At 32.1% G+C, this 15,425-nt stretch overlaps 3 protein-coding genes across 5 annotated transcripts; 1 reads left to right on the forward strand and 2 right to left on the reverse strand.

Annotated features, from left to right (window-relative positions):
- Positions 1–164: 164 nt before the first annotated feature.
- Positions 165–4,243, reverse strand: LOC121726878 (transcription initiation factor TFIID subunit 13). Of its 3 annotated transcripts, none has more exons than XR_006035588.1 (6): positions 4,019–4,243; positions 3,763–3,941; positions 3,489–3,646; positions 3,279–3,330; positions 1,471–1,501; positions 165–280 (listed from the first exon to the last, which is right to left on the reverse strand). XR_006035588.1 is itself a non-coding variant. In XM_042114510.1 (5 exons), exons 1-4 carry the CDS (start codon positions 4,058–4,060, stop codon positions 1,497–1,499), a joined length of 384 nt encoding a protein of 127 aa, XP_041970444.1. In that variant the 5' UTR covers positions 4,061–4,243; the 3' UTR covers positions 165–280; positions 1,471–1,496. The 3 variants fall into 3 exon arrangements, 1 of the variants encoding a protein (XP_041970444.1); XR_006035587.1 differs by having other exon boundaries at positions 3,275–3,330; XM_042114510.1 differs by lacking the exon at positions 3,279–3,330.
- Positions 4,244–10,036: 5,793 nt separating this feature from the next.
- LOC121726921 (RNA-binding motif protein, X-linked 2) lies at positions 10,037–11,744 on the forward strand. The gene is made up of 5 exons (XM_042114568.1): positions 10,037–10,137; positions 10,235–10,387; positions 10,799–10,928; positions 11,216–11,410; positions 11,618–11,744. The coding sequence occupies exons 1-5, from the start codon at positions 10,124–10,126 to the stop codon at positions 11,720–11,722; spliced, it is 597 nt and encodes a 198-aa protein (XP_041970502.1). The 5' UTR covers positions 10,037–10,123; the 3' UTR covers positions 11,723–11,744.
- A 1,055-nt stretch (positions 11,745–12,799) lies between these two features.
- On the reverse strand, positions 12,800–14,950 carry LOC121726877 (inositol polyphosphate 1-phosphatase). The gene is made up of 4 exons (XM_042114508.1): positions 14,405–14,950; positions 14,189–14,333; positions 13,680–13,882; positions 12,800–13,360 (listed from the first exon to the last, which is right to left on the reverse strand). The coding sequence occupies exons 1-4, from the start codon at positions 14,841–14,843 to the stop codon at positions 13,131–13,133; spliced, it is 1,017 nt and encodes a 338-aa protein (XP_041970442.1). The 5' UTR covers positions 14,844–14,950; the 3' UTR covers positions 12,800–13,130.
- Between the last annotated feature and the right edge of the window lie 475 nt (positions 14,951–15,425).

Below are 15,425 nucleotides of genomic sequence, written 5' to 3' on the forward strand. Positions count from 1 at the left end.
CACGCTTTTTCGCAGTTTGCGGCGTCGTTGTGCTAATACGGCGTTACTATTATTATTATCACCTTTGCAAACACCTTAAAAAGTAAATACTAAATTAACTCTAATAAAAATATCCAAAAATGTCGTTAGAAAATATTTTTCAAGGATTAACTAAAACAGTTCTGGTTAATTTATAATATTTTAATAAGTCTTAATTATTGAATAGAATTTATATCGTGAAATTGTACCCTCAACATTTCTCACGAATTCCACTATATCTTTTTAGTTCAGTGTACACGACCTGAAACACAAATAACTGTTTTGAAAAATAAATTAGTACAGTCCTAATGTTTGAATATATTATACAGCCTTTTTATGTTGCTTCATAAAATAACTTAATAAACCTCCTCTATTAATTACCTCCTCCATTTTGGAAGCCGGTAAAAAAGATAAAACTGTCTTCAAAATTGTATGTAATTAAGAGGAGTCCACACCGCCATTTTTCCATACAAACGCTGTCCCCTGTTTCCTCCCTGGATAATGCCGGTAGAGTTATGATTTTTTTCCTGAATATCTATGGCCGCTATTAGCATGTCCCTTTGTTTTCTTTTTTTTTTTTCATAATTTTATTATTATAAAAGATAAGAACGTCCAAAAACCCCAAAAAATTGCCAGATTTTCCTCTGTGCTCAAACACCCAGAAAACAAAACTGGCTAAAATATACAAAAAAATAAAACATAGGAACACAGCTCAAGCCTTGCTTTAATTCTTAATGAAAAAGTACTTAAATCCGTTAAGTTTTGGAGAAGGAATCAGCGGACAACGAGTCGAAGATTTTCTGTTCTTTTATTAGAACTTTTGTCGTGTTGTCTCTATCGCGCTCTGCGGTGGGAGACTTGAGATTGGTGAGACAGCAATACATTTTCAAATACCTATTTTCAATTTCTCTCGCCCCTGGTGTATCCTCTTAAGAATTGAAATTCCCTATCACAACAACTATTGAACCGATTTAGATGAAACTTGCAGTATTCCCTAAGTTGAACAGTATAATGCTGCGGCCGCACATGCATAGTGCTTCGTGCTTAAAACGATACTATTGGACGATTTGTGTTCGCATATCTCCGGAACTACAAGTCCGATTTAAGGAAATTTGGCACATTTGTTCAGACGCTTATACACTACTACCAAGCACTAACTAAAAAAGAAAAAAGACTAATATACGAAAACTGGGCAGTTCCGGAAATATTACATACATACAGGTCAAATTGATAACCTCTTTGAAGTTGGTTAAAAAAAGGAATTATAATGTTTATAATATTATGGTATCAGAGAGGCATATTCTTTTATTGCCTATGATCAATATTGATTGTGCATGCTTACAATCACAGTGGCATTCCATCATAGCCTAACTTGAAAGGGTCTATAAGCCATAATATCTCAAACATCATAATATATGATTCAAATAATCATGTAAACAATTGCACACTTACATTAAACCATCAGTCTTCTCATTAGCTCACTCTGAAAAATGACAACATAATATGTTTGTTAAAATATAAAACAATAACGGTGGGTTGCACCAGAGGCGTAGTTATAGTTAAGGTTAAGGTTATCGTCAAATATGGCGTCCATTATGGATTTTACTAGGGATTTGACAGTTCATTTGACATTTTGTTATGGCTAAAGTTATAGTTAAAGTAAGTTGGTGCAACCCGCTAAACATTACCTATTTAATGGACCCAAGTAGACACACCCAGACATTTAATAAGCTAGAAAACTGTAACATAGTGTGAGTCTAATTTAAATGTGCAGTATTTAAAATGTAGAAAAAAGACATTATGTGGTACCTTTAATGTTAACACTTAACAGTTTTCTAGTAAACAACTGCATATAATTATCTTCCCAGTGCTGGTACTATCAGAGAAATTGGTACACAAGCAGATGGTGGACCTACGAAATTGGGTTGAGTAAGGTCAAGTCATAAGATTAATATAATACATAAACTTGATGCAACCAAAATAATAAACCCAAGCAAATACTGTAGGTCCACAATCTGCATATATGAATCAATTCCTCTAATAATACTTGCATCTTATCTCAAACTTTCTGTGCTTTCAACAGTGTTACATTAAAATCCCATTTTTATTTGCAGAAGTAACAGTATGATTTTGATGTTGACTTTTTTTCTAAAATATTAATTTGAGTCATTTTGCAGTTTCTATTAGTACTCGCTTAACCCTAGGATTGTTATAATGTCCTACTGTTGAACATAAATAAACAAATACACCTATACTCCATGTGCGAGATTATTAGAAACACCCAAAAACAAGTTTTTTTTTTTACAAAAAATTATCTAAAGAATTTTATAGTCAGGCTTCAGCCGCAGCCTTTAATGGCCTTAAAAAAATCAAGTGTGGAATCTCACTTTGGATAGATCAATATTTGAATTAACCGGTCGATCATGGAAAAAACGAGACACAATCATAAAGTTAATTATTACCTAGCGGAATAGAGCAACAATTTCGAGCTGTCAAACGCAACTGAAATTGATTTCATCTGTGTGTAAAAATATGTGTACGTATACACTTACACAAGCATGATTGAACGTAATTTTTATGAGATTAAAATGTCAACGTTCGGCACGTGCCGACTGGATGTCAAAAAAAGAGTGCTGCTGTCATGTATCACATGTCTCTTTTTACCACGCAGTGTTACTGATAGTGACATCTCTCTTGCTCAGGCCTTTGTTTCTCTATTCCGCTAGGTATATTAACTTTATGGACACAATAGAATTTCTATTGTGTCTCAGTCACTGGTGACCGTATGGGGCTCGATGAATTAATATATTTGAAACAATAAATTATTAGTTTCTTAAGTAATTTTTACATTTTTATGAAAAGTTATGATTTATTATTTTCTTATAAGTATCACACATAAAATGATCCAAAATTGTTAGAACGCTTATTATAAAATCAGCTGTTGTCTGAACTGAAAATTGAGGATATTTTTTTCATGAAGTAGGCATGTAAGTGATGTAACTAATTTTATTTTTATAATTATTATTAAATAAATTGATAGTTTTCAGTAAAAAAAGATACAGATAATTTGATTTCAAAATTCTAAAGCATTCTTGTTTCATTTTGTTCACTATTATCCTCCCAAAACATCAGATCAGACAAAGTGTGTAACACAAACATGTAATATGTACGGTGTTAGTGTTCTGCTGTGCAAAGCATTAAGTACATTTAAACAGTGCATACACAAAAAGCTATGTGTCAATATTAAATTGATTACTTGCATTCTCAGAAGCATGATGTTCTTTGGCTAGTTATATTATTATTGTTGGTCTTCTATAAGTAAATAATATTATCAGTAATACAATTGAAATCAGAGAATATATTTTTTGTTACTGAATCTATTAATTAGTAATCATTTCAATTATTATAGTAAAATTGAAGAAATAACAGCCTACATTTATATTTTAAAAGATTGGTATCATTATTCATACCTGCATATTTGACTTCATCAAAAGCTTTCCTAGCTTTTTTCAACTCTTCATTCATGGTTAACAGGTCCTTCACCCTGGCATATTTTCTGGCATCTTTACGAACAAGAAATATGATATCCTCTACTTGTACACGACCTGGACGGCCTACCTCCATTGCTCTATCATAAAAGTAAAATAACAAACTAAAGTGTTTTGAATAACAAATTTTATAAACCTAACGCAATAATTATATTTACACTGTATAACTTTATAATTAAGAATTCTTTTAAAGTACCTGTGAGTAGTTTCAGTAATGAATTCAATGACAAGATCCTCCAGAAAATCTACACTTTCCGTGTAAGGGTTCTGGTCATCTCCAAAGCCATACATCATACATCTTAGTTCTTTACTGAACAATCTCTTTCGACTGGACGAGGTGGTTTCTAATTGTTGCTCCGATTCATCATCGTCAAACTGAAAAAAGAAAGCTGTTAGATTTTGTCAGGGATTCGTAATAATATTGAAACTTATAGTGTAATTCTAGATCTTACCTGATCAAATTGGTCTTGTGGATCGGGCGTATTTGCTGACATGTTTTATGTACGACGATCTATGGATTATGAACAATACTTATTTGTTTCGGTTTTCGGTAGCTAAAAGTCCGTTTACGAGCAATTATTGTATTTAAAAAGTATTATAAAGTAAAGTAGCTAACTTTGCAACAACTTGGTTCTTAAGCCGGCGTTAGACATGGGCCAGACATGGGCTTCAAAGTTTGAGCAAACTTTTCACAAATAGGAAAATGCCAGCAATTAATTTGCACAAATCAATGATATTCTATGTTTGGCACACTTGGCGAATTTGCGTATTTGATCACATGTCTGGCGCCCGCCTTATAAAATGTTTGACATTTAATTTATGACGTCAACTGTCAAGTTACATGTCAGCAGGCAGCACTCAGCTGTCAAGTCATGTCAAGTATACTACCATGTTATAAATATATAAATATTTCTCCCTTCATGTTCAAAAAAATGTCCTACGAGACTCGGAATAAAATAATAGAAAACCCTACGAATAATAAAAACTAAGGAAAAGTAACTCCGTCAAAAAACATGCTCCACAATACTTGTCAAAAAAATGTACCTTAAGGGCCCATTCGCAGTCCTGCCGTGAATGGGCCCTTTAAGTTAGGTACACAATACACATTTCAATACATTTGCAACATTTAGGTGACCTTGAGCAGTTGACGTTACATGACAGATCAAAAGGAACCAAATTTAAAACGGTAATAGTATAGGAATTACGATTCCTTAGTTTTTATTATTCGTAGAGAAAACCATTAGATATTCGTTATCGTACACAAGTGTAGGAAAATGATGCAATATTCAGAAACGTGCCATTTTGTGTTCCCTCCAAAGTTTCAGTAAAGCGTTTACTACTTGAATTGAATCGACTAACTTGACTTCTTGACTTTCACCTGTGTTTCTTATGTCATTGACTTTCACAGACTTTGACTCATAAATTTTCTTTGACTAGACTTTAGAGCATAGACTTAATATATTAGCATTATAGGTTTATGCTTTAGAGAGTTTTATACTCGGCGCGGCGAACCTTGATCCCTATGACACTGACAGTTAATAACATTGTAGTGGCGTCACCATTAAATTAGGATCATATTGGAGGCGTCTAAAAATAACATTTATAAATTTTACGTAAGTGTATGCTATAACAATGATATTCCGTTAGAATTTTTAACAATTCTTAACACTTACAAGAAATTATCTCAATCTGAATTTACGTTTACGTCTTGCAAAACTTACGTCGTGTGACATTTAACGATTATGTAAGTTTTGCAGGACGTTCACGTAAATTCAGATTGAGATAATTTCTTGTAAATGTTAAGAATTGTTAAAAATTCCAACGGAATATCATTGTAATGGCATAAAGCTACGTACAATTTATAAATGGCATTTTTAGACGCCTCCAATATGATCCTAAATTAATGCTGACGCCACTACAATGTTATTAACTGTCAGTGTCATAGGGATCAAGGTTCGCCGCGCCGAGATAGACCCGACATTTAAATTCAAATTCAAATTCAAATTCAAATTCAAATTCATTTATTTTTGCATATGTGTGTTACAATAATAGGTCTTAAAATATTTTACTTATATCAAGTTCAACACATAGGCCTCTGTGGGCATGCAAAATTAAGTACATAATGAAAGTAATGTCATAAAGGTAAAGTTTTAGTTATGTAAAAATAAAAATGTCATAAAATAAAATAAAATAAGTCAAATTTTATAAATTTAAAATAGTCTAAGCAATATGTCATTAATTTCATTAAGTCAATTGGTATGGAATCTACCGCCATATAAACTGTAAAAGTCTGATAACACAGGAGTCAATTAATTTAATTTCAATTGCATGTCAATATTATTATCATTCAGATATTCTTCAACACTATAATAACACTTTTGCATAAGCAGATCTTTGACAGTTTTTCTAAAAGTAGGAATATTACTATCACCATTTTTTCTTATAGATACAGGTAGTTTGTTATATAATTTTGTTGACATACCCAGTATACTTTTGCACACTAGTGATGTTTTATAGCAGTTGGTAAATAACTTATTATCATCACGTCTGTTTCTTTTTATATAATCACAATTTTTGGGAAACAGATCTTGATTTTTATAAACAAACAGTAGTATTTCCAATATGTATAGTGATGGAAGTGACAGTATCTTATATTTGGTAAAATATGGTTTGCAGCTTTCAAACACTCCCAGGCTAAACATTGCCCTGATGCATCGCTTTTGCATTTTGAAAATAAGGTCCTTATCAGAGGAGTTACCCCAGAAAATTATGCCATATCGTAGTAGTGAACCAACCATACCGTGATACGCAGATAATATTCCATCTGTACTTATTATGGAGCTTAATTGACGTAGAGCAAAGGAACAGCTGCTTATTTTTTTTGGCTAATTGCTCTATATGTGGTTTCCAATTTAGTTTGCTGTCTATTGTCAATCCCAGAAATGTTGTATTATTTACATTATTGATTTTATTATTTTTGTAGTGGACATGAACTACTGGTGGTGCTTTCCTTTGTGTAAAGTGCATAATATTAGTTTTGTCAATATTTATTTTTAGGTTATTTTTATTAAGCCAAGATATAATAGATGTCAATATATTATTAATGTCAATTTCATAATTATTTAAAATGTCACAGGGTATAGTTACAGTACTATCGTCAGCAAATAATGTCAATGGTTTCTTAATTGATTTAGGAAAGTCATTTATATAAATTAAAAATAATAAGGGACCCAAAACACTACCCTGTGGCACACCGTAAATGAGGTATCTCATTTCAGATAGATACAGTTCTTCTAGTAATGTCTTTAAATTTAACCGTTTTATTGCTGTATACTGTTTTCTGTTTGTCAAATATGATTCTAAGAGCCTAAGTATGTTTCCACGTATACCATATGCTTCTAGTTTTTTTAAGAGTATTTTGTGATCAATATAATCGAATGCTTGGGTCATATCGCAAAATATTGAGCATACTGGATTCCCGCTATCCATATTATTCATTACTGTACTCAAAAAATCAAAAATGGCTCTATTTATACCAATATTCTGTCTAAAACCTTTCTGTTCTTTACAAAAAAAATCACACTTTTCAAAATAATTGTAGAGATATTTATAAATGTACTTTTCATAAATTTTTGATATGACTGATGTTAGGGCTATGGGTCTGTAATTTTTTAATATTTTCTTGTCACCTTTCTTAAAAAGAGGTGTAATTATTGAAATTTTGAGTCTTTCTGGAAACACACCATTTAAAATACATAAATTTAAGATGTGGCTCAAAGGACCTGAAACAATATTAGCGACAGATTTTATAATTTTTGTTGAAATTTCGTCATAACCTACACTTTTAGTGTTTTTTAAACTATTTATAATTTTATGAATGTCATTAGGTATACTAGGAGGAATAAACATTGAGTTTACTGAGGGTATTATATTCTCTGTGACATTTTTACCATAACCCAAGATGGGGTCAATTTTATCTATAAAGTAGTCATTAAATTTATTCGCTATTTCTGTAGGATTAGTTAATGTGCAATCGTTTACCGTTATTTCAGAAATATTTTCTTTTGGCAAATTGTATTTAGTTTGTTTTATAATATTCCAAATTGATTTCGACTTATTTTTGGCCATCTTAATGTTATAACTATTTTGAGATTTTTGAGTTAATTTTATGATTCTTTTTAATAATTTTGAGTATTTTATGAGATTTGATTTATTTTGGGGGGTAGGTACTTTTCTAAATAACCATAGTAATTTTCTTTTCTTTTTACATCCAAATTTTATTCCACGGGACAACCATTTTGGTTTTCTATTAATGGGGATTCTGATTATTTTATATGGAAAACAAAGATTATAAAACAGCTGAAAAGTCTCCATAAAGCAATCATAAGCAAGATTAGCATCCTCAATTTCATAAACATCACTAAAACTTAAGTTTTTTAGGCAATTTTTTAGTTTTATTATGTTTTCTGGGCAATAATCTCGTTGTTTTATTCGCCAATATTTTATAACAGGTGTTTGCTTTGTCGGGCAATGTATAATCTGAGCAGAGTGATCAGATAGGGCCAATTCAATCACTTCAGTTTTGCATGGTCTAGTAATATTGTGTGCAAAATTATCTAGGCACGTTTGGCTACTGGCTCTTGTGGGTTCATTAATGGCAAGTTTAAAATTATAATTTGATAGTGTACACCCTAGATCTAATGTAACAAAGTTGTTTTTTAATATATCTATGTTAAAGTCACCTGCGATAACAACTAACTTATTTTTCTTTTTTACCAAATAAGTGAGAAGTTGTTCTAGTTTATTAAAAAAAAACTACTTAGGTTGCATGGCTTAGGTACTCTGTACAAGCAAACAATGTACTCTGTACAAACTAAATTGTGATTTATTATTTCTACCGCACAACATTCAAATGAGCCCTCTACTGCTTGTTTTGATATATCTTGCAGTTCATTCCACAGTAATCCCTTTCTTATAAGGATGCATGATCCTCCCCTATTTTGATTCTCTCTGCAATAACAAGCTCCTAATACATAATTAGGCACCAATAAGTGTTTTTCATATCCAGATCTTATGAAGTGCTCTGTTACACATATAATGTCAATGGGTCTGTCATTATTTGCTAAATCATATAAATTTGCAGTGAGGAGATCACATTTATTTAAGAGCCCGGCAATATTTTGGTGAAGAATAAGTAGTTTATTGGTTAAGAAAAAAGTCATTGGAGCAATAAAGATTTTGGTGATTTCGTTGTGTGGGGCTTTTACAGTTTATATAGGAGCAAATAACATTATTATCATTCATTAATAATTGTGAATTATGATTATTGTAATAATATGTCAATATTTCATTTATACAGATATGTAGGTCATTAAAAATAATATTGTAGCCAATTTTATTTAAGGTTCCATTGTACTTTTTAAACATAGAATAATCATATTTCAGATTCTTATTACAATCCAGTACGTAAGCATGTTCATGGGTTATTGTGTCTAAATATAGTAAATTATTGAAATGCTCCACTCTCCAGTTATACATGTTAAAACCTAATCTATATGTGGGAAGGCATAGGATTATATTTGTATTTATGTAATTCTGAAGCAAGTTTCTGATACTAATAACTAAATTAAAATAATCTTTTGTAACAGTAAAGTCATTTTCACTTATGAATACTATACAGAAGTCGCTTAAAGTGTAACTGTCAATCTTGTTACCTAATGCATTAATCATGTTAATAGTGTTTGAATTCGGAGAGCTGTAATGGCATAATTGAAAGTCATTTCCAAAATGTTCCAACGCAGTATTAAGCATATTGTTATTGGGTTTTGTACTCAGAATGCACATTTTGTTTTTATTTTGGTGTTTACAGTCCTTCTTCACCTTCTTATGATTGTTTGACATTTCAGTGACATTTCTATGTATTGTCTTTGTCGAGGAATAGATATCTGCTTGGCTGCATAGCGTGTCATTTAATTCTATAGTCTGTGTTGTATTATCTGTCATACCAGCTGACTTTTCTTTATTCTGATTTAAAGTTAGTTTTTGATTGTAAATATTGTCGTTATGTGCATAGATTGTTTGTTCGGATTTGTTAATGTCAGTTTTTATCGGTGTAATTTCTATATTTTGACACCTGTTAAGGTCGTACAGCTTGTTTCTACTTTTCCTTCTTGTATTTGGTGTGATGAAGCTACTGTTTTCTAATTTTTTATATGTATTTATAATTTTATCTTTCTTTTCTAGTTCGTTTTTTAAACTTAAGATTTCAAGACCTAAATTTTCAATTTCGTTGTTAGCTACCAATAATTCTTCCTCTAATTTCTTGATTTGATTTGTGTGTTCAATACATTCTAAGCTGCAATTATGTGAATTATAAAGAAGAGCCATAATAAGAAAAAAAATGTCAAATGTCAATTGTCAAATTGACGTTAAGAGGAAAAAACTTTGGAAAAAAAGAACTGCATGAATGATGAATGAAAGAAAACATCGGTTGAATCTTGAAATTGGTTAAAATTTTTTGTAAATATTGAAGGAATCCTAATTATTAATGCTTTACAATGAATCCCATGACGTAAGTTATTTACAATAATAATTCTAATAAGTTGAATAGCTTAGTAACTTAAAATTAAACATCTTGTTTTCATAAATCATTATTTTTCATTTTTTAGCAATGTTAAAAACGTTATAAAGCTTAGTGAACGTGAGCTTGCAAGTAATTCTAAAAGTTCATGGCATGATCAATACAAAGATAGTGCTTGGATATTCATAGGTGGCTTACCCTATGATTTAACAGAAGGAGATGTTATTTGTGTATTTTCACAGTAAGTATAAATATTTTTCCTTCAAAGTTATCATTCTATATTTTGTCTCAACACCAGTGTGCTTATACCCGCCTCTAATGTAAGCCATTTACGGTCTAACAGAGAGGTCCACCTGTGCAGGTAGACCGGAATGTGTGTGGGAATAGAACTGTGCAGTTTTTTGGAACTGCGATGGCGACCGGCGTAAAATTGAAAATGCCCCACCTGCATTGGCAAACCTGCATAGGTGATCTCACTGATAGACCGTGGCGTGTATGGCACTCAAAATTTGAAAATAATAATTATTAAGCCTCCTATTTCATTTTTGCTGATCTTTTGATTTGATTTCAAAAGTTGTACTCAGCCCAGTACCATTGTTTTATATTTATTATTACATTTAATATGAAAATAAAGTTAATTATCATTTTCAAGGTATGGAGAAATAGTGAATATTAATCTTGTACGAGACAAAGCCACTGGCAAGTCAAGGGGGTTTGCTTTTATTTGTTATGAGGACCAAAGATCTACAATACTGGCTGTAGATAATTTAAATGGCATTAAGGTAAATGTCATATATTTTATACTATTTTAACACAAAAACTTCAAATATTTGCAAATTATTTGTAATTATAAGCAAATAACAGTAGAATTACATGGCCAAACTGAAATTTATAATATTAACCCATAGATAGTGGAAAAATGAGACACAATAGAATTTCTATTGTGTCTCGGTCACCGGTGACCATATGGGGCTTGATGAATTAATGCCATTTACTCATTGCCCTTAATACACAAGGTTTATCCGTTAATTTAAGATTAAATTTACATATCTTGATTATTCTCCTCTAGATTCTAGGTAGAACAATTCGTGTTGATCACTGTGAACAATACAAGGCTCCCAATGCTGATATGAGTAAGGTGGACGAGGTGACTGCGGCCATCAGGCAGACTGGTTGTGCACCAACTGTGGAACCCATCAGACCACCAGAAGAAGCAGACAACACTGTCAGAGTGAAACAAGAAGTTGATAAAATAGTTAAGCAGGTATTGTCATGTGTTTTTTATTGTGAGTTTAATTTGTTACATTAAATTGTATGAATTACAGCTATTCCAGCAGAACCAGCATAGCAAACAGCTATCCTGTCACTTTACATTACTGTTCCATAGTACTTTTTTGTGTTAACATAATTTTGTTTTCATCAAACCCCTTTAAAAATAAAGAAAAGAGTAATAATTTTGTTTTATCTACAGGAGAAGCGAGTTAAAGAAAAGAAAAAGAAACATAAGGAAAAGAGCAAGTCAAAAAAGAAAAAGAGGGATAAGAAATCAGATACAGATAGTAGTGATAGTTCATGATAAATAAAATTATACAATTTAATCTTATACATTTTTATTTCATAAGTAAATAATATCCTAAAATTGAAGAGAGTTAAATAAAGATAAGAGACTATAAAGCTGTTTTTACAAGAAATTAATGATTTCAATAATAATGTATGAACATTGAACCATAACATTTTTAAAGTAAGTACATTACAGTGGCGAAGAGTCCATATAACCCGATTCCCGTCGGCTTCCCTTAGAAAAATCGAATCTATGGGCCAACGACAACAACGACATTTTTATCTAATAAATATTTTACATAAAACTTTGAATTCACAATTTTATGTGCAATAATTTTTCTCTCACTTGAAATAGTTTGAATTAATAACTAATCGTCTACAAATAAAAGGCAATGTAATGTACAGGCGCAGAGAACTGAGAATGAAGCCGGTAAATTAGCGGGTTATTTCTCCATACAACGATAGTTCATGGTAAGCATCTGTCCTTTTCATTCCTGTGAACTGATCCTCATGTTCTGTCTCGTTCTAGCAGTGCGCGAATATACTCGGAAATAAGCCGATGCTCGGCGAGTTATTACGGAGAAAGGTTAATTAGCAACGCACAAGTGCGAACGAGAAAGATGAGTCATGAAGTAAAATTGTTATGATTCGAATTTAAGAATGAATGTAGCGACATTATACTTTCGCTGGCGCGTAATACATTTTATTTGGTTAGGATTTTTTGTAATACGACTTTATCACAAACTTTATTAAGAATGCCTTTAGCGGTACTAAATATGACAGGCGCGTATTACATTATTATTTTGCTGGCTTATTAGTTTGATATATTAATTAATATGGCAGATAGTGTGTTTGTAAACAACTTATGGTTTGTTTTGTTTTGTCGAATTTTATCAGTTTTATGTTAGAAGAGTGTCGTGAATTAAATTAATTTGTATTGTGATTTGTGAATTGTGTAGTTAATCGTGTAGTTCTGAAAAAATGGCATTAATTCAGAGAGATTGTAGTCAGACAGATTATTTGCTGTCGAAGGAAACTTCGTTTTCCAAACTTAGTTTGAAAATAAAAAGCATGTCATTCAATTATATTTTGGTAAGTAGATTTTTTACTCCGGCTTCCCTTTCGAAAATATTCACCCTTCGTCACTGGTACATTAGCATAAGGTATGTAATAGAAGTATCATAAAATCTAAATTCTAATACCTACACAATAAACAACATTAATGAGATCATAATTTAATACATCACATAATAAAATATAAATATTGAATCTTATTATCACAAGAGGATCATGCAACTATATGTAATTGAATCCCATCGATCGTGGAATAACGAGACACAATAGCTTATCTATTGTTATCGCGGCCGGATGCGGCCGCTTAGAGCTTCATGAATTAAGAAAAATAGTATAGTACACATTTACAGTTAAGACAGTATCTTCTTGATATCTTCAAATACATTTTGATTGGTAAAAGCAGTAATACCATCTTTGTTGCAATATTCCTGAGTATCAAGATTCTTCTCATCATTATATTTGATGGGTTTATATGTTTTATTGAGTACATCACCTCCTTTTGCCTTCAGTATGGCATGCGGTGCACAGGTGTCCCAACGGAATGTTGTACCTTTTGTAACCAAGTATGCTTTTGCTTCACCTGTAATAAATAATATTTTTAATATCAAATAATAAAAAAAATAGAAACGAAGCTATTGTTGATGAAAAATATAAAATGACCTGACAAACATTGTTTTGCCATATAAATTATTAAATAAAAAAAAAAAAAGATAAAAACCTATTCTCAGGCCTAACGAATGAACATAATATAACATTTCATTAAAATCTGTTGAGCCATTTTGGAGGAGACCAGACACAAACACTGACACAACAATTTTATGCTGTAAATTAGATAAATTAGATTAATTGGTTATTATAAATTCATACTCTAATTAGTTTACATAAAATCAAAATGTTACCTAGAGCAACTTTCATCAACTTATTTCCCGCACCTGCTTCAAATTTCACTTCCCATCCTGAGTTGATGAACTTTTGAATTATTTCAGGCTCCTCAGATGAGCTCATGAGAATAGTTTTACTATCACTATGTTTATTTGTGTTCTGTTCACTACATTCAAGAGTGTCGTCTATCTTAGCTCCCCAGATCACACGACCCTCACCACTGTAATTAAAATTTTCAATAATATATAGTACCATGTATAAGAAAGTATAAAGAAGGGCAATACACATAAACTCTGGTAGGGCTTCGAGGTAGAAACTAATTTGGCAGGTTTTTTAACAAAGATTTCTAATACAACTTTAGTTTAGAAAATTACTGTGAAACTTTACACTTAAAAAAATACATCAATTATTATGTAAACTATTGCACTAACATTAAATGATGTGGGGGAATGGGTTACTAAAAATTTAGGTTATTTTAACATAAGCAAGCTAATTTTGAGTCTCTAGCCATAACACTAATTCATACTTGTTGTAGAATGGTTGGTTGATAACTCCAATTATTGGCTCTCCTGTAGTTTTTAGGTATGCACCAATCAGTACCGTTACACACAACAGCCTGTTATAAGCACCTTCACCACCTTGCACTCCAGCAATAAACTCTGCTGTCCCATCTGCATGCAATTAAATTATATAATATTGTCTACATAATTATTAAAGAGACAGTCTAAACAAACCTCAATACCTATTGGATCAATCCAAATGCCAACATTAGAAGGATCTACATTTGGTAAATCTGGCAAATTCTCACAAAACTTTGTGTCAACATTGCAATGTGCGGCTTCAGACATTTTGCTAGCAGATCCTGCTGGTACCAGGAGTCTTAATATTGCGGCGGTTTCGTCACTGGTGTCCTTTATATTTATAGAAATTCCACCTATCTCCGCGCACTCTTCGCCTCTCAAATCTTTAATGTCTGGGTGATGTTTTAAAATGAGACCTTTTGCGGATTCCTGAGCCAACACATCGGCTATAGTTTTGAAATCTTTATTAAACCGAGAATTAGCTTCTCCTCCGCATTTCTCAGCTACCAGCAGTTCCTCGGCACATGAAGCCTTACAAGATCTCGCAATAGAAGCCGCTTTTTCAGACGCACAAATAAGTGTTTTCAATAGGTCTGTCATGTTCTTACTAATATTATTACACCTTAGAACATGAAAATTATTACTTTCGTGCTTGACTGCTATTTTATAAAACGGAAAACTGATAACAGGAAAACTGAAAATCGATTGTTTTCATTCTTCTTTAACTTTAGGCTTCACTGTCAGCTGTCAACTCATAAGTCACAACTGTCACTTGCACAGATGTCATTTGTCAGTTTGTAATGTCTTCTTCTTCTTTACAAATGGCCTCCCTTGAGGAATAGCCAGTGTCAGTAGTTCGGTGACGTAAAAAAGAAGAGGTGGTGAAAACCATGTGAAAACTTTGCATTTTAAATTATTTTGTCGGCTGTACACTCTCGCCGAGACACAGCAAGGCGGCCCGAGTGCGAGAGTGTAAATGAGTGCGCTCGCCTCGTCTCGCCAGTCGCCTGTTTCGGACCCTCTCGGTTCGGTGTCGGTATTTTGCGCCCGAGACAAAGGGTCTCGCGAGGAAAGCGAGCGCATTACTGTACACTCTCGCGTTTTTCAATACTAGTCGCGCCGCTAGACAGTGCAGAACAGAAAAAATTACAATAATAAACGTCATTATCAGTCATTATCTCT

This window comes from Aricia agestis, chromosome 5 (assembly GCF_905147365.1).
Source record: "Aricia agestis chromosome 5, ilAriAges1.1, whole genome shotgun sequence".
Classification (NCBI taxonomy): Eukaryota; Metazoa; Arthropoda; class Insecta; order Lepidoptera; family Lycaenidae; genus Aricia; species Aricia agestis.